At 37.7% G+C, this 19,639-nt stretch overlaps 1 protein-coding gene across 1 annotated transcript in view; it reads right to left on the reverse strand.

The window, feature by feature from the left end:
* Positions 1-12,981: 12,981 nt before the first annotated feature.
* The window catches only part of SLC9C1 (solute carrier family 9 member C1), a 103,242-nt gene continuing 96,584 nt past the window's right edge, over positions 12,982-19,639 (reverse strand). Inside the window, exons 23-25 of the mRNA XM_045851906.1 lie at positions 18,625-18,756; positions 18,307-18,492; positions 12,982-13,122 (exon numbers count right to left, since the gene is read on the reverse strand). Coding sequence (XP_045707862.1) covers positions 12,982-13,122; positions 18,307-18,492; positions 18,625-18,756 — 459 coding nt within the window. The remainder of the gene's footprint in view (positions 13,123-18,306; positions 18,493-18,624; positions 18,757-19,639) is intronic.

The following is a 19,639-nucleotide window of genomic DNA, read 5'->3' on the forward strand; positions in this document are numbered from 1 at the left end:
GGTGCAGGGAAAAATGGACTCTGCTCCCACCTATCTCTCCGCCATCTTGCCAGCCTAAGTCCACACTCTCATTGGCTCTTTTCTCCCCAAGAATGTGGCTACTTCCCTTCTGAGATCCAGTTCATTCACTAATCATGAACATTTCTTGTGATTGTGTAAGGTGGTGGGAAAGAGCAGGACATTTATACTATATACATTTATCACTATGAAACTGACTCTGGGCTAAACAATCTATCTCTGCTCCACAAGTAAAAGTATAGCAACACATAACCCCCCCACCAAGAAGCCAAAGTAACAAATCTTTAATTCTTATATTCTCTCTTTATTCTGCCCAGTACCTAATAATTAGGAGAAAATTACATAAATTAAATTGGTTGAATTGGAAATAAAAGCCTGGATGTTTGTAAGCAGATAATGGTGAAATTAGAGAAAATTTGAGCTGGAATTTTTAAATTTACTCTCCTGTCCTTTCACATTACTCTAAAGAATTAATGGCCAGTGCAAAGACTATTTTGCTATACCTCCAAGATCATAGGATAACAAATATAATCAGAATAATCATTTGTTGAGAAATTTCTATAATCCATACAGTGTGTTAAATGCTTTAGATACAATTTCTCATTTGCTTATGCAAGAATTCTTTGGAATGAATTCTACCCAGGCTCATAGAATTAAAGTGACTTACTCAAGGACACCCCAATAGTAAGTGAGAAAGCTAGAGGATAAGTTCAAACAGGGTGTGGACCTTATCTATCTATTCATTGTCCTGTTTAATAAGTATCTGTGGAAAAATAAGCTTGGCTTTGAACTCTGGTCTACATCACTCCAGTGTGTCTGGAAAGGCTGAAACGTTGTTTGCATGTTTGGAGTATGTTATGGCTTCCCAGATTTTGAGTGGTTTTCAAACTTGCAGCTGGACTCAGCTGCCAAAATAGGTTAGAGGTCTTTCAATTAATGAACTCTGAGCTCCTTCAGTCTCAAAGAACTGGATGGCATCAATCTACCTCTAGCCTACTCCTTTTTAGATTTTTGTAATTAGAGAAGGAAGCTGGGAGAGATATTCATGCATAAGGATAATGTTTTTGGTACATTTTATGACAGGAAAAGGACTGGTTTATTTAAGAGTTTTTTTAGAGTCAGGAATCCAATAGCTTAGCTAGGACTTACTTATCTTACTTCCCTCCAGAAAGTATTCAGAGACAATGAATACTGTGTGGCAGATAACATTGAGAAGTCTTCCTCAGTATATGAGTACTTTTAAACTATTTATTCCTGGTGCCAAATATGAGCTGATAGGAATCTTGCTTAATTTCAGAGAGTAATGTGTCTGAAAACTGTGACCATTAATTGCTGATATTCTCTATTAAGGAGCTTTTGGTTTTAAAGAGGAGGAAGCAGCAGAGTTCCATGACCTCTCTAAATAAATTGTGGGGCTGGGATTTTCTTTCCTGGTGGAGGGACATTATCATATAGTTCCACTGACTTGTCAGAAGCAATAATGACACAGAGGGTTATTTTATGATAAGGCAGCTGTTTGAAAATACAATAGGAATTTGTTTAGCTCACTGAGGGGGCTTCTCAGGATGTAACTGGCAGAAGATGCTCCAGCACCTCCCTGTCATTGTTTGAACTGTGAACAAACTTTGGGAAAAATGCCTCTTTTTGTAAATTTCCTGTTTCTCCTTTGTAAGATTAACATAGAATATAGAACATTAACTATCTGGAGGAAAAGGAAAACTAGGTGTAATCACTGTAAAAGTTAAAAGCTAAATTAAAAAAAAATCCAAAGATCAAAGGACTAAGGGAATCCCTTTATTTAAAACTTTTCAAAGCAGACAATCTTCTGGGCTTTGTGAACAAATAAGTGGGATTCCTCAGAAGAGTCAAATGGACGTGAGCTGAGTGCCCTGCTCAGGCCAAAGTCTGTGCATGACATTCTCTCAGATGAAGGAAGAGACCTGGGTGCAACTGTATCCTGTTTATGAGGGCTGGTATACGCCATGCATGCTGCTGATTATTTCATATCTCAGTGTCTTGTTTAGGGTTCTTTCCCCACATGGCAATGTTTATACTCCAGGACACAAACCTAGTCAGACACTGACAATGACTACCATTTGTGGTGAGTATCCTTCGCTTCTCCAATGGCTTAGATATCCAAAACAAACTTGAGAGAACTTAAAAATCATCTCAAATTATATTGAATGTGCTGAGGGGATTTGAGTCCCAGTGTCATCACATTTAACATTGACTTTGAGCAATTGATCTGAATTCCTTAAACTCCATTACTTTCTCTTTGAAATGGGGCAATGATAGCACTCACCTCCTAAAGGCCATCGGGTGATTGCCCAAGCTAATGCAGGCAAAACCCTCAGAAGAGTGTCTGGTCCCTACTGAGCTCTCTGTGACTGACAACTACTATGGTGAAGAGAACTTCTCCCTCTTGGTGTCTTGTTCCAGTTTCAGGGTTTTACTCTCCATCGCCCTATCATGCTGAGCTGGACAGAACCTCCTCCTTTCTGTTGAGGTGCGGCTGACCAAGTTGATGAATTTGGAAGCAGAATCTGGATATTTTTTTTCCAGCCACTTCTTCCTGATTTATTTTTGAAGAGAAATTGCACTTAGAAATTTTGTATTGTTTATCTGGCCAAGATGGAGGCATAGGTATATACACTTTGCCTCCTCGCACACCAAAAGGAAGACAACAACAAATTTAAAAACAAAACATAACAAGAACTACCAGAATATCGAACAACCTTGGTTGTATGGAACTCCGACAATCAAGGAGTTAAAGAAGAAATATTCATCCAGACTGGTAGGAGGGGTGGAGACAGGCAGACAGGGTGGAGAGAATGTGTGGCAAGGTGGTGGCTGAAGGACAGGGGTGGGTGAGGCGGCAGCTGGTGGAGTGGACTGCCCCACATTTGTGTGCAGATAAACCCAGAGGAGCAACTGGGGAGCAAGATAGACCACGCAACCCAGGGTTCCAGCAAGGGGAAATAAAGCCTCAAAACCTCTGACTGAAAAAACCTGTGTGGGTTGTGGCAGTGAGAGAAACTCCCAGCATCACAGGAGAGTTCATTGGAGAGAACCACAGGGCCCCAGAATGTACACAAAACTACCCACCTAGGAATCAGCACCAGAAAACCCCAATTTGCTGGTGGGTGGCACAGGAAGTTACTGAAAGCTGGCCAAGAGCTGAGCAAGACATTGTCCTCTCTCAGACCCCTCCCCAACATATAGCACCACAACACAGTGGCTTGGTTGTCCACACTGGCAAATACCTAAGTTTTCACCCCTTACTATGTAATAGACATTCAAGACCAAAAAAAAAAAGCCCAAATGAAAGAACAGATAAAAGCTCCAGAAAAAATACAACTAAATGATGAAGAGACAGTCAACCTTTATCAGATGCAGAGTTCAAAACACTGGTAATCAGGATGCTAACACAAATGGTTGAGTATGGTTGCAATAGGGGAAGAAGTGAAATCTATGAAATGTGAAATAAAGGAAAATGTACAGGGAGCCAACAGTGACAGGAGGGAAACTGGGACTCAAATCAACAGTTTGGAGCAGAAGGAAGAAAAAAACATTCAATCAGAACAGAATGAAGATAAAATAATTTTTAAAAAATGAGGAGAGGCTTAGGAACCTCTGGGACAACTTTAAATGTTCCACCATCCAAATCATAAGAGTGCCAGAAGAAGAAGAGGAAGACCTAGAAATTGAAAACTTATTTGAAAAAATAATGAATATTGTTCCCCAATCTGGCAAAGGAAACAGACTTCCAGGAAGTCCAGGAAGCTCAGAGATTTCCAAAGAAGGTGGACCCAAGGAAGCACACACCAAGGAACATCATAATTACATTACCCAAGATTAAAGAGAAGGACAGAATCTTAAAAGCAGCAGGAGAAAATGAGATAGTTACCTACAAAGGAGTTCCCATAAGACTATCAGCTGATTTCTCAAAAAAAAAAAAAAAACTTGCAGGCAAGAAGGGGCTGGAAAGAAGCATTACAAGTCACAAAAGGCAAGGACCTACATCCAAGATTACTCTATCCAGCAAAGCTATCCTTTAGAATGGGAGGCCAGATAAAATGTTTCCCAGGTAAGGTCAAGATAAAGGAGTTCATCATCACCAACCCCTTATTATGTGAAATGATAAAGGGACTTATCTAAGAAAAAAGAAGGAGATCAAAAATACAAACAGTAGAATGACAACAAGCTCACAATTATCAACATCGAACCTAAAAAACAAAAACAAACTAAACAAAAAACTAGAAAAGGAGCAGATTCACAGAAATAGAGATCACATGGAGGGTTATCAGTGGGGAGAATGGGGGAAAAGGTACAGGGAATAAGAAACATAAACGGTAGGTACAAAATAGACAGGGGGAAGTTAAGAATAGTATGGGAAATGGAGAAGCCAAAGAACTTATATGTATGACCCATGGACATGAACTAAGATGGAGGAATGATGGTGGGAGGGGCAATGCAGGGCAGTGGGGTGTAAAGGGGAGAAAAGTCTTCCCTACTATGTAATTATCCCTGGGGGAAAAATGGGTTGAGGTTAATTTTAGAGAAAAGTTGTACTTGTTTGATTTGGCTTTTCCAGTAAGAACAAACCAACCTGTTTACTCCACAAGAACATTTTACGAATAGAGTCTCTACACTTGACTTCTGAAAATGTGCTTAGCATCAGTTGCAGCAAGAACAAAGTTGGGAATAGCATTCAGATTTTCTGACCTCTTTTGAAAGAATGATTCTGAAGACATATATTTAAATTTTTATGAATTCTTCAGATACTTATTTAGTAGTTACTATGCTGGAAAGCTATAAGATATAATAGCTGACTAGCTATTATAAAATGTCTTCTCTGTTATCAAATCTGTACTCTGCTTCTTAGTAGCTGTGAAGTTTTCAGCAAATTATACTCATTTTTTTTTACTTTACTCCTTTGTTAATTGGAATAATAGTATCTACATTATGTGCTTGTTGTGAAGATTACATAAGCTTGTAAGTATAGCATTTTTTTAAAGATTTTATCCATTTATTTTCAGAGAGGGAAGGGAGGGAGAAAGAGAGAGAGAGAGAAACATCAATGTGCAGTTGCTGGGGGCTGTGGCCTACAACCCAGGCATGTGCCCTGACTGGGAGTCGAACCTGCGATACTTTGTTTCTCAGCCCGCACTCAATCCACTGAGCTACGCCAGCCAGGGCTTGTGACTATAACATTTAACTGTATAGTAACTGCATAGCATCTAGCATACAGAAAGCACACAATAATTCTTAACTGTTAAGCCTATTAAAAAAAATTATGGGCCAGGCATTGTGCTCATTGTGTAAATATAATGTCAAACACTGGAAGGTTCATTTAGGTCTGAGCCCTATGATTTGGTCTAAATCAGTTTCCATTCTTTACTATTTCAACTCACCAAGCACACCCAGGATAGGTGAAGTACAATGAATGACAAAACTCAAAACTTGGTTCAAGAGCAAACATTTCAACTACATTTCAATAAATAATATTTTATTTTTCATAAAGTGAGACCAGTTTTTGCTCTAAGAGCAACAGGCAAAATATCTTGGTGGCATAAATTTATTTTCTGGCTCTAAAACTAAAACTTACTCTAAATTTTTTTAGTTGTTTATGTATTTAAAGTAATAGATATTTTAAATGAAGGAAATTTTGCAAAGAAATATTTTAAAAGAAATGGTTCCAAGGTCCAAACTTTTTTTCCATGTGGCACCAAGAACATCCACACAAGATCCATCTTGAAGTTCCTCCCTCTTGATGTAGGGACATATGTTTAAAAACAGGAGGCATCTCTTGACAGCGAATATGTGCTTTGGTCTTCCAATCAGTCTTGTCAACCATTCCTAACAGAAGTGGGAAGGAAAAAAAAATGCAAAAGACCTTGGAATCTTTCAACATTGACCTATGTATGACCCCAAACAGGATGTTTAGAAGGTCAGTTTCATTCCCACATGAACATTACACTGAGGTCAACGAAGGAAGCTGAGTAAGTGAGTGTAAATCAGTCATGATGTTCATGAACCAGAAGTAAGGCAGCATGATTTAAACTGAGAGTCAGAGTCTGAGAAGCCAATGGGGCCTGTGGAGCTGGACAGGGGGAGTGATGGATTATCAGAAGGAGGGTTTTCCATGTGGGAAACATTGACTCAAGCCATTCTCACTCATTGAGTTTCTGCTTTGGCTATTCCCATTCCCATTCCTGGCACTGTGATAGCTGAATGTGAAGGAACATTCAACCTTCAGGTAATTTATATTTGAATAATACTTAAAGCCATGTTTTTCATTATATGAGTAATAAACCATATAAATAACAGAGGTGAACAAAACTATCTGTGTTCTTACCTTTGTAACACCTAATTGAGTCATTGAATCATTTGGATTTATCTTTTCTGATCTTTCTTACTTTAAAATTATTGTATGTACAGTTTTGCCGTCTTTTATATTTTACATTGGACTACACAACCAATCTTTTTAATAGTTGTATAATATTCCCTTGTATGGATGATGTTCTTTAATGAAATTGTATACTTTCTTATTGTTGGACACTGGGCTCTTTTTAATTTCTTGCCATTAGAAACAGAAGTGCACTGGACATTTGGCACTACTGTAATCCTACATGTGCCTACTGTAATACTTTGTACTACTCTCTTTGGATTGATTACTAGATGCAAAAGCACTGAGTCAAGTGTGTGAGCATTTTTATGATTTTTTTAAAGATTTTATTTATTTATTTTTAGAGAGGGAAGGGAGGGAGATATGGGGGGAGAGAGAGAGAGAGAGAAAGAGAGAGAGAGAGAGAGACATCAATGTGCAGTTGTTGGGGGTCATGGCCTGCAACCCAGGCATGAACACCTGACTGGGAATCGAACCTGCGACAGTTTGGTTCACAGCCTGTGCTCAATCTACTGAGCTACGCCAGCCAGGGCTCATTTTTATGATTTTTAACACAAATTCCTTTTACTCATCTCCCAGAAAAGGTGAGAAAATAAGCATCACTCTATTTTTTAAAAATTTCAAAAGAAATAGATATTATTACTGAATAAAAAATTGTTAATTTAAAAAAGCAAATGTTCACAGAAACACCCCTCTGCCAATTTGCCCCTGAAAGGTATATTTGCATGCTTTAAAAGTTAAAAAAAGTAAATATTAATATTATTTTTATTTAATTTTGCATTTCTAATTTTCTCCACATTTTGGGCATTGCCTCTTCCCTGAATTGGTTGTTCGTAAGTTTGCCTATCAAAATCAGTGTTTTCCTTATCATTTTGTATATATTTTTCCAAGGTAAATATATAAATCTTATTGTAAATAATTCTTGTAAATATTTTCATAGTGTATTGTTAGTCTTTACATATATTTTAAAATATGGTCTTTATCATAGGAAGTGGCATTCAAGGGTTAACATTTTTTAAATGAAGATAAAACAATTTATCTGAAGGTCAGTTTTAAACCCAGTGGTATGCTCTATGTAACACAGAGTCATATAAAGCACTCATATATACAAATATTTCCCTGCAGATGCCACATTTGAGCAACCACCAGCAAGACTGGTCTATTCATTGTTCCCCTAAAGTCTTGCTCTCTTGTGTCCTCTTTCTGAACATCATTTTCTTTTCTTTTTTAAGATTTTATTTATTTATTTTTAGGGAGGGAAGGGAGGGAGTGGGGGGAGAGAGAGAGAGAGAGAGAGAGAGAAACATCAATGTGCGGTTGCTGGGGGTTATGGCCTGCAACCCAGGAATGTACCCTAGCTGGGAATCGAACCTGGGACACTTTGGTTCCCAGCCCGTGCTCAATCCACTGAGCCAAGCCAGCCAGGTGAACATCGTTTTCCTTTCTCTACGAAGACTCTGCTTATGCTCAATAGCCAGCTGTTTCTTTTTTGAATTCCTATAATTTATGTTAGCACTACCCACAGTGCATTTTGTATTGTTACGTAATTGTCTTCTAGTATGTTTTGCCTCCTTAACTAGAACATAAATTTGATAAATTTGTCATAATTATTGCCTGTTTACATCTTCCACAGTACATGACGACCTGAGAAATGACCTGCTGAATTGGGAGCAGCCAATGGTGCATGTGAGATTTAGTAGAGTATAGAGAGGAAACCATGAGTCTATAAAGTTTTCAGAACTCTAGATTAAGAAATCTTATTTAAGGGTTAATTTTCCAAATTAGAATTTAGAAATAACGTCTTAAAAAGAAGCAACTAGTTAGCGAACATGATCGTATTGCGAATACTGACTAGTGGAAAGTGGTATATAATTCACACTATCACATGAAGTGAAAATGAACATCTGGATTCAATCTGTATCAATCTCCAGGAACAAGCATGTTCCCAATCATGCTGAGGAAATCGTGGCAGCTTACCAGATTTTCATCTAGTTTATTCTAGGTGTCCTCATCGGTGTTCATCTCCTCCTTTATGCTCTTAAGTATTTCTTCAGGCCGTTCCTGAAGATAGGAGATAATAGTTATATTTTGAGACTGTTAATAAGAGGCAGATATATGAAGCAGGGTTGGTCTCAAATCTGGTCTGTAGAGCAAAAGACCAAGAAATGGGACTTCTGGTGGTGGCAGCACTGTGTGCTCTGTCTTGGGGACCAAAACATTTCGTGAGGAGCTGCTTAACATTGTGACAAGCCTTTTCATTGTAGAAAGGTAAAGCCACGTTCTGGAGTGGTGGTGGTAGCAGAGGGGATTTGGGGGAAAGTGGGGAGGAAGTGGTCTGGAAACACAGCTAGGACCCAATCAGAGAGAAAAAGTTCTACTAAGTCACACGATTTGAGGATCTTCTTTATCTGTTCTACTAGTTGATGGATTGTCTCTCACTTTCACACTACTTCCTCTATATTAACAACCATCATGCAATCACATTTTTTTAATTATGAAAAAGCAGCACTTTGGGGGCACATGTACAGGGAGAGCATTAGCATCCCTGACTCTTCCTTCCATTCCATAAAATATGCTATTAAGCTAACCCTGCAAGCTTGGCAGCTGGCCAGGACCAAGAAGAAAGGCCTAATCAGTGGGATCTAGAAACCATCTAATGTTTTCTCTTAACTCTCCTCTACATTATTTTTTATTGCAATTTCCCTCTGTTACTTCCTAGTCTTCAGTAGCAAATGTGTTGAGAGAATTAGAGGGGGTGACTATATCCATATTTTTAAGAAAATTAATACAGAGAGATCAAAAGAAGTTAGGGAAAGTAGTTTACAAAGTTAAGAAGGGATAAACAAAAAATAATAGAAATTATGGATTGTTATGTGCCACATACTTTCCATTTCTTTAATTTCCACAGCAGCTCTATGAGATAGGCATTGTTATTAGCCCTTTTTTATAGACAGGGAAAGTGATACTTAGGCAGGTTAAATTTTTTTTTCCAAGGTCACATGGTTAATAAGTCATGGAACCAGGAGGCAAACACAGACTTCTCAGGCCAGCACCCACACTCTTTAGTCCCTATGCTGAGTCAAGAGTTCCAGGTAACAAGCTACAACCAGAAAGTAGCTTGAAAAGCTACTTTCGGAAGTTTCAAGAAAAAGTTTTCCCAGGAATACTCCAAAATACTTTATGAGGGAGGGAACTTCCTTCTTTTATGCAGGATGGTAACTTGGGTATTAAAGAAGAATGTTGGCCCCTTAAAGGCCAGGGAACTTGGATGCATTTGAGTTAAAAATGGACTTGAGAAAAACACCTTCAACGTCCCCCACAGAACCTATAACCTCCTTTCATTCAACATACACTTGTGAGGAGGGATTGGGGGAGAAGAAACATGTGTTTTCAGAGTTGTATGCCTAGTGAAAGTATAACAAATAGACTTGATGTAAACATATTTTACCAATCAAATATACAATTTTTTGGTTTGAGTATTTGTAGCAGACATTTCTCAGATTCTGGGTGTTACACTTAGCATCTCCTGGAGTAACACAACCAGCTTGGCAAAGACTAGAATTAAATATAAATTATCTACCCCATCTGGGACTCCCTCAGATCCAGTACATAAGTAGGCCAGTACAGATATTGTGAGGGACTTTCATTCTGTTTCTCTTTGCCCCAGTTTTACTTCCAAAGCCCTGTAGTGCTTCATAACTTGAGGTGTTCTGATGAAGCTGGTTTGGGATTTTGAAAATCCCAAGATTCCCCAGAGGACCTATTCAATTTCACTGTGAACCCTGAAATTAATTAATATTTGTGGGACTTTCTGGATAATTTGGGTTAATCTGGGGTAGATTATATTAGGGCACTTATTACTGAGCTCCTACTTTGTGACAGGCATTGTGAAAACAGGGGCAAACTGCCTCCAGGTTGGAAGACCCCAAGTGCATAGCTACGGCAGTAGTAAAGTCTTCAGACCCAGCTTCAGCACAAGGTAGAAAAGTGGGAGAAGGTCATGTACACTACAACCGTAGCCTGTCCAGTAGTGCCTGGGTGCTAATGCGATTCAAGAAAAATACTCTGTCATCTCCTGAACTTTGTTTTTATCACTTCTCTAATACTTACTTAAAATATATATACATACTGCCTTCCACAGTGGCTGCATCAGTCTCTAAGGAGTCAGAGAGTATTACTACAAGAGTATTTAAATAATTATGAGGTCCCCGAAAACCCCAAACAAATATACAATGGAATAGATTATTTAATCATGAAAGTAAGTGAGATATTTAAATACAATTTTCACTGAAAAAAATATACACACATTTTCCATTGTGCCTTATGCTAAGACAAAGCATTCATACCAAAGCTACAGAATGATTAGCAGGTCAAATAATTCAGAATAAAAGAAACATTGATAGTTTTAATAAATTCAAGATTCTTTTCTTCTCAAAATAAAACTTTTAAAAAAGAATACTTTAAATTTACCTCAGTAGGTGTTTGATATCGAAGGCCTTCTTCATACATTGTGTTTAGAGCTGGTTCAGGAAAGACTGTGTTAGTTCAAGTACTGAAACAAAGGACTGCTATAATTAGTCCAACTATCAGGTTAAACCAGGTTCGAATCTCTCACAGTCAGGGCCTACGATCTGAAATTAGTGGTACACTCAGTTGGTGGGAAGAAGAGTCACTTTTAAAAAAAGGATTAGAAGTCTTTTATTATAAGGATTATGCAAATATGCAGAAAATTTGGAAAATAGAGAAACAAAATCATCCACTGTTCTACCATCCCCAAATATTTCCTTATTAATATGTATCAAAAGCACCTAGTCCATTGGTAAGCAATGGGGATGCACAAGAAAGCAAATGTCATGATCTATGGTGTTTTGTTTTTTTTTTGTAGTTTATATTGTAATGGAGTAGACAGACCATCAAACATATAGACAAAACAATACAATATGAAGAAATAGGACTGCACACATAATGGGCTACAGGAGTATACAGGAGAATGCAGTTTTGTGAATTTGGGACTTATCAGTGATGACTATTTCAGAAGAAGCTGGGATTTAAAGGATGAGAAGAGGTTAGTTCCAGGGAATGGGAGGTGTGAGGAGACGGATATTTAGAGGGTTCTTGGCAGAAGGAACCAAAGGAATGTGCAAAGGTGCAGGAATGAGAGACCACAAGCTCTCCCATATTAGAGGAACCATTTTCACTTTGTTGTGGCTCAGTTTAGAAACGGCTGACAAATAAGAAGATGGTGAAGGTCCTAATACCACGTCCTGTTCATGCTTAATCTGAAGGTCACTGGGGACTCATGTGATAATGGTACTGTGTGCCTGCATGGATTCAGTTATATAATTGTAACATAATAAAGATATAACTTATTTCAAGTTAGTAACATAATGTTCTTTTTAATACATCATTGCTATTTTTACTTGACACATGTCATTGATCCTTTCCAAGTTACTATGTGGGAAATTAATTGTTGATTGATATGTTAATTTAAGTAACCATTTATTTATCATTGGACATTCTGAATACTTCTAATTTTTGTTTTTATAAATAATGTTTAATTACCATTTTTACATGTTTTGCTTTATTTTTTAGAATAAATGTCTAGAAATTATACTATTATTAAATTACCTTTTCACTGGTGTAGTGACATAAATAGAAATTTTGTTACTTAAAAGATATAAACATTTTTTATAGTTTTTGGGAGCTTGTACTAAATCACATTTATTAATTTATACTGATATCAACAAAGTAAGAATTTATATCAGATTATCTACTTTTTTTGTTAACAAACATTATAATTCTTTTAAAAAATCTCACTAAATAAATACTTTCTATTTCTTTAAATACTAGCAGTGTTGAACATTTTTTCCCTATTTTGTTTTCAATTTAAGCTTTCTTCTCTGATTATCTCTTTCTGATATCTTGATTAGCGATATTTTATTGAGACTTAGAATCTTAAAATGAATTTCTATATTTCTAAATTTAGAATATTATTTTCCCTTCAGTGAAATGATAAAATTGCATTAATATCACTTTTTTCCACAATTTAATTCTTTATTATTCAATTTCTTAATCTACCTGAAACTTATTTTCCAATATTTAATCAATGGCTTAATGTTAGTTATTAAATAATCATTCCTGTTATGATTTAATTTTTATTATGAGACATTTATATGACAGTTATACAAATTATAAATAAACATTCATTCAGTTCCAATGATTTATATCTCTCTTGTTCAGAGAGTACAACACTATTTTCGTTATTACTGCTATATAATGTATTTTAATTATGGGGAAGAACTACAAATTCCCTCATTAATCATTTTTCATATTACTTTTGATAATTACATGTTTATTCTTATAATGAAATATAAAATAATTTCTAACTTTAACTTAGATATTATCAGTCTGATTTCATTCACTAAAAATGAAATATGGCAGTTAAAAGAATTCCTCAATACTCTAGTAAGGATGCATACAACTTCCAAATATATATACATATATATACCTGGTATTTTATAAATGGAAAGTAAGCTTTCAATTGCTCAAAGAAATCACATATACTCACATAATGATGTTGCTGGACTAGACATTTGGCGTGAAGACAAATACTTTCTAGTGCTCCATCTGAATTTTTTTACATCAGTTGGAGTCTGAACAATCATTACCTTTGTGAAATCTTCAGTGCCTTGTATCTAAAAGTTGACAGAATATGTTAATTTCAGTCTAAATATCATACAATTAAATATTTCTCTGGTAAGCTACTGTTCCAGGGCCTTTCTAAATATCTGTGCTTGAAAATTGAGAACATCTTAAGACACTAGAAGGTATGTTAAAATACTTGGACGTGTTGTTTTTGTGAAATTCAACATTCCATACACTTTCATTGATTTCTAAATATTTTGTTCATCTCCCTTACAAGTGAGAAAAATAATCAAGAGTTAATTACCAGAGAGGCTTTTTCTTTAACGTATTAGACAGTTTAAAAAACAATGGATTGTTTGCTTTTTTTTTTCTTAATGGGCAAAGGACCTGAATAGACACTTCTCCAAAGAGGACATACAGATGGTCCATGGACATATGAAAAAATGCTCAATGTCAGTAATCATCAGAGAAATGCAAATTAAAACCACAATGAGGTATCACCTCACACCTGTCAGAATATCTGTCACTAATAAATCAACAAACAAGTGCTGGTGAGGATGCGGAGAAAGGAGAATTTTTCTGCGCTGTTGGTGGAAATGCAGACTGGTGCAGCCAATGTGGAAAGCAGTATGGAGTTACCTCAAAAAATTAAAAATGAATTTTCCTTATGACCTAGTGATTCCACTTCTGGGAATTTATCCAAAGAAATCTGAAACACTAATTAGAAAGGATATATGCACCCCTAAATTCATTGCAGTGTTATTTACAATTGCTAAGATTTGAAAGCAGCCCAAGTGTGCATCGGTAGATGAGTGGGTAAAAGAACTATGGGACATTTACATAATGGCATACTACTCAGCCATAAGAAAGAAGAAAATTTTATCCTTTGCAACAGCATGGACGGACCTGGAGAACATTATGCTAAGTGAAATATGCCAGTTAGAGAAAGACAAGTGCCGTATGATTTCACTCATATGTGGAATCTAATGAACAAACTGAACTAACAAGCATAAGAGAGACAGACTCATAGATAGAGAGCAGATGACAGCTGTGGAGGTGTTGAGGTGGGTGGAGGGATTGAGCAAAAAATAAAAAGAACTCATGGACATGGACAACAGTGTAGTGATTGTGGGGAGCAGGGGGATCAGTGGAGGTGGAAGAGGGTGTAAGAGGGATAAATGGTAGTGGAAAAAATACAATAAAAATGAACTATTAAAAAAGAAGAAAAAGAAACAATGGTGTTCTGGGGATGTAAAGTTTAGCATAGGAAATAATATTGTATTAAGTATGTATGGTGCCAGGTAAGCACTTGGATTATCGAGAGGATCACTTGAAAATTATGTAATTGCCTAAACACTATGCTGTACACCTGAAACTAATATAAAGTAATATTGAATGTCAGCTGTAATAGAAAAATTACAGGAGTTTAATCCTTCAACTTCGTGTTGGGTTTTCAGTGTGCTCTCAACCATATTGGTGCCCAAATCCCCGGTGAGCAGGGCTTTGTGTCTAGGGGAGTGGACAGAGTCAGGCAGGTTTGGGGCTGCATGGAGATTCTCATAGTAGGTCACCTAATTCCCAACTAGTACTCGCACCAAAGCTCTGTTATGTGTTCAAGAATAGAGGACAGATGCACCATAGTTACGAATAGTGCTTTGCTTCCTTTCCCTGGGCATCAAATTGGTGCTGGTGGTGTTCCACATAGAAAATTTTGTTGTGACCATTTTTCAGTTCAGGATTTCTCTTATTCCCCTCTCATACTTTTTGTGTGTCCCAAATATGCCCAGGAAGTACTTCTATCACATCTGTAAATGTTTTACTTAACATATTTATATATGTATCTTTCCACTTGGTTGAGAGCCTCTGGAGGGCAAGTTGCAAATCTCATTTATCTTGATCATTTTAACATCTAGCATTGTTTTTCTCATATATTAGTTGCTTTAAAATATATGCTTAGTTTAATTGGCTTGAATTCCCTCTTTCCATTTATTTTCTTTTTCTATAATATTTTTATTGATAATGCTATTAGAGTTGTCCCAATTTTCCCCCTTTGCGCCCTCCACTGAGCACCCCCCACTCTCTCAGGCAATCCCCACACCATTGTTCATGTTCATGGGTCATGAATATACATTCTTTGGCTACTCCATTTCCTATACTGTACTTTACATCCCCATGGCTGTTCTGTAACTACCTATTTTTACTTCTTAATTCCCTCACTTCTTCAACCATTTTCTCACACCCCCTCCCATCTGGCAACCATCACAACACTCTCCATATCCATAATTCTGTCTCTATTCTCCTTGTTTGCTTAGTTCATTTTTTAGATTCATTTGCTGATAGATATGTATTTATTGATATTTTGTTGTTCATAGTTTTGATCTTTTTCTTAAGTAAGTCTCTTTAATATTTCATATAATCATGGTTTGGTGATGAATTTCTTTAGTTTTTTCTTGTCTGGGAAGCTCTTTATCTGTCCTTTAATTCTAAGTGATATCTTTGCTGGGTAGAGCAGTCTTGGATGTAGGTCCCTGCTTTTCCTTTGAATATTACTTTGAATATTTCTAGCAAATTTTTTCTGGCCTGCAAAGTTTCTTTTGAGAAATCAGCTGACAGTTTTATGGGAATTCCTGGTAACTAACTGCTTTTCCCTTGCTGCTTATAAGGGTCTCTCTTTATCTTTAACCTTTGGCCTTTTAATTGTGATGTGTCTTGGAGTGGGCCTTTTTGCATCCATCATAATTTGGACTCCCTGGGCTTTCTGGACTTGCATGTCTATCTCTTTTACCAAATTAGGGAAGTTTTCTTTCATTATTTTTTCAAATGGATTTCCAATTCTTGCTCTTTTCCTTCTCCTTCTGGCACCCCTATGATGTGAATGTTGGAATGTTGGAAGTTGTCTCAGATGCTGTTTCACCATCTTTATTTTTTTAGGTGCCTTTTTTGTTGTTGCTGTTATTCTGCTGGTTGTTTTTAGATTCCTTATGTTCTAAATAACTGATTTGATTTTAGGCTTCCTCCACTCTTCTGTTGATTCCCTGTAAATTGTTCTTTACTTCAGTTAGAGTATCTCTTGTTTCTGATTGGATCTTTTTTATGTAGTTGAGGTCCTCACTAAGTTTTTTTGATCAACTTTATAACCAGCATTTTAAACTCTACATATGATAGATTGCTTATCTCTATTTTATTTAGTTCTTTTTCTGGAGTTTTGATCTATTCTTTCATTTGGGCCATGGTTCTTTGTCTCCTCATTTTGGCAGCCTCCCTGTGTTCGCTTCTATGTATTAAGTAGAGCTGTTATGCCTCTCTGGCTTAATAGTGTGGCCTAATGTAGTAGGTGTCTTGTAGAGGCCAGTGGCACAGCCTCCCCATCACCCACTGGGTACTCGAGGTGTGCCCTTTGTGTGGGCTGAGTACCTCCCTTATTGTAGTTGAGCCTTTCTTGCTGTTGGTAGGTGATGGAAAGGATTTACTCAGGTCAGTCAACCGCAAGGGCTGGCCATGACCACTAGCCTCTGCCCTCCATGATAATCAGCTGTGCAGATGGGTAAGGTGGTGGTACACTGATGTGGCTGTAGCTGTTCACTGGGTGCAAAGGCTCTGAAGTTTCCTGAGTGGTGCAGGCCAAGGTCAGACACCACCTGTGTTTTGCCTGGGGCTACTCTACATGAGTTATAAAGCAATCTGCAGATGGCTGCTACCTGAGCTAGGCTGGAGATTCCCAGGCAAAGCCAAGGTGTGAATCTAGCCTGGCTGCTGCTATTACCAGACCTAAGGTCAACATAGGAAGAGGTACAGGTGCTGGGAGCTCATTGAGGCCAGCTGTGTCTTGTTTGAGAGGATTTAAGAATTGTGAAGCATGAGCCCAGGCCAGCCATTCATATAGAAAACTTACTGCTAATAGCTTGGGAAGGCCCATAAGTTGGGTGGGACAGAGTTTCTGGGGATCTCCAGGGTGAGGCAAACAGTGTTAGCTAGGTCATTGGAGTGTCAGATATGGCACCAGTATGCCAAGTCTGTGGCTCTGTGGCTCTGTGGGGGAAGCATTCAGAAAAAGTACAATGGCCTTTTCCCACCGTTCTGTCTGGGAGAAAGCTGTCTCACAGCTCTTGCCCTGATGCTAGACACTTCGGTCCCTCCCTGTATGCCACTGGTGACTTTCAGTGATGTTACCCTGGCACTGGAGCTCAGAGGGCATGAGTCTGAGTTAAGTCCATGTGTGGTTTCTTTAAGAAGAATTGCTTGGGACTCTAGAAGTTTCTTCTACCAACTCATTCTCTGCTGGTATTTTGAAGCCAGAAGTTATGGACACCTTATTTTCCTGACACTGAAACCCTGGGCTGGGAGGTCTGGTGTGAGGCTGGGACTCCTTGCTCCCAAGATATCCCTCCCAAATTTTTTTCACTACATGTGGATATGGGACCAGCCCATTCCACATCTCCCCCCTTCCCACCAGTCTGAATGGATGTGGTTTCTTTCATTCTGTGGTTGTCAGACTTCCATTCAACTTGATTTCTGACAGTTCTGAGGATGGTTGCTCTATAGCTTAGTTGTCGTAATTTTGATATGGTTGTATGAGGAGGCAAGCCATGGCTACCTATGCCACCATCTTGACATGAAGTCTGTCCATTTACTTTCTGTAGCTGCATTTGATATGTCTGTTGATTCCTCATCACATGTGTATCCTTTATTCTACTCCAACACATATACACACAAACACAGAGTCTTTTTTCTCTCCTTCTTCACATGGGATAGCTTCTCACTTTGATTGAAAGAAAACATGACAGCTTAAATGTGAGATGTTCTTCACTTTTACATTTATTTTCAGAGTAGTTGGGGAAATACTACTGGTACTCTATTAAACATGGGACTGATAGAACTCTTCTAGAGTACTATTGATACAGTTCAGGGAGTGTGACCCTTTTGCAATGTGTAAATGAACTTAACAGGCCCCCTTTTGCTATTTACAACTGCAACAAAATTTAATTGCAGCCAAAATGTACAGCTTGACCTGCCTCATTGACACTGGACAGGAATAGCTTGGTATTTGGGCTACCCAGTGCCAAAGCAATCAGTGAACGTGGGATGCACAGGTGTGTGCATACATGTGTGTGTGTTTATGGAGTGGTATGGGAAAGGGACAGCATAGGAAGTTGGAAAAATGACAATTTTTTAACATGAATACTTGTTGGACATTTGGCATGCTGATCTGAAGACATGGATCAGTATTTCTTTACCTGATGACATGTTATAGGAATTAAGAAAGGTGCTGTATAAACTTTTCGTAAATGACAGTCTTCTACAGCTCCATGTATGAGAATGACATAAATTACAGTTTCATCATAGATATCACTCTTGGTGCTCTTTGGTATATCTCTTATATAAACATTACAGAGCTTTAATTGCATCTTGTAGTTCCATTCCTGTAAGAACAACACAATTTCATAATCCTGTGTTTGTTTATAAAGTTTAAATCCCTAAATAGTTAATTTCTAACAATAATTTAATGCAATCCCACTTAAAGAGAAGGGCATATTTACATAAACACCTCTTACCTCATAAGATAAATGTTCTCTGATTTTTTTGGCAGTAATAGAAAGTCCAAGTTTTAGCCACATTTTATATTCAATGTGAGGACAGCATTTTTCAAAAGCTTCATACAAGTGATTTTTGGAAATAAAACATATCTGAACAAAGGAGGATATAAATTTAATATTTATTTTGTGCACCTGTAGTTTAAGGAAGTAAGATTTACTCATCATATATAAATAACACTGAAGCTAAGAATTTAAATTATGTAAGATTCATGTAATTGCCTGGAAACCCAATAAAATGCTTATATAAGTAAATATTTGTGTAATTTTGTTAAATACTAAATATTAAAAGACTACATAATCCAATGAGAGGTTCTTTATCATTTTTTAAAGATTTTATTTATTTATTTTCAAAGAGAGGGGAGGAGAGGGAGAAAGAAAATCTGAATGTATGGAAGTCTAACAACTGAGGAGTTAAAGAAGAAACATTCATCCAGATCAGTAGAAGAAGTGGATAAGGGCAGCTGTGTGAAGGGAATTCCTGGCAAGGCAGCGGTGGCTGGAGGACCAGGGTGAGCAAGGCTACAGCTGGCGGACCAGTTGAGGTGGTGGCTGGTGGAGTGGACAGCCCCACATTCACATGCAGATAAACTGGGAGGAACAACTGGGGGACGAGACAGACCACACAGCCCAGAGTTCCAGCATGGGGAAATAAAGGCTCAAAACCTCTGACTGAAAAAAACTTGTGGGGGTTGAGGCAGCAGGAGAAACTCCCAGCCTCACAGAAGAGTTCATTGGAGAGACCAACAGGGTCCTACAACATACACAAATCCACTCACTGGGGAATCAGCACCAGAAGAGCCCAATTTGCTTGTGGGTAGTGGGGGAAGCAACTGAAAACCAGTAGAGAGCAGAGCAAGCGACACTGTTGCCTCTCAGACCCCTTCCCCATATATTGCATCAAAACACAGCGACGTGGGTTGCCCAGCCCTGGTGAACACCTAAGGCTCCACCCCTTACTATGTAACAGGTGCAC

Source organism: Phyllostomus hastatus, unplaced genomic scaffold (genome assembly GCF_019186645.2).
Source record: "Phyllostomus hastatus isolate PE091 unplaced genomic scaffold, TTU_PhHast_1.1 phas_contig_86, whole genome shotgun sequence".
Taxonomy (NCBI): domain Eukaryota; kingdom Metazoa; phylum Chordata; class Mammalia; order Chiroptera; family Phyllostomidae; genus Phyllostomus; species Phyllostomus hastatus.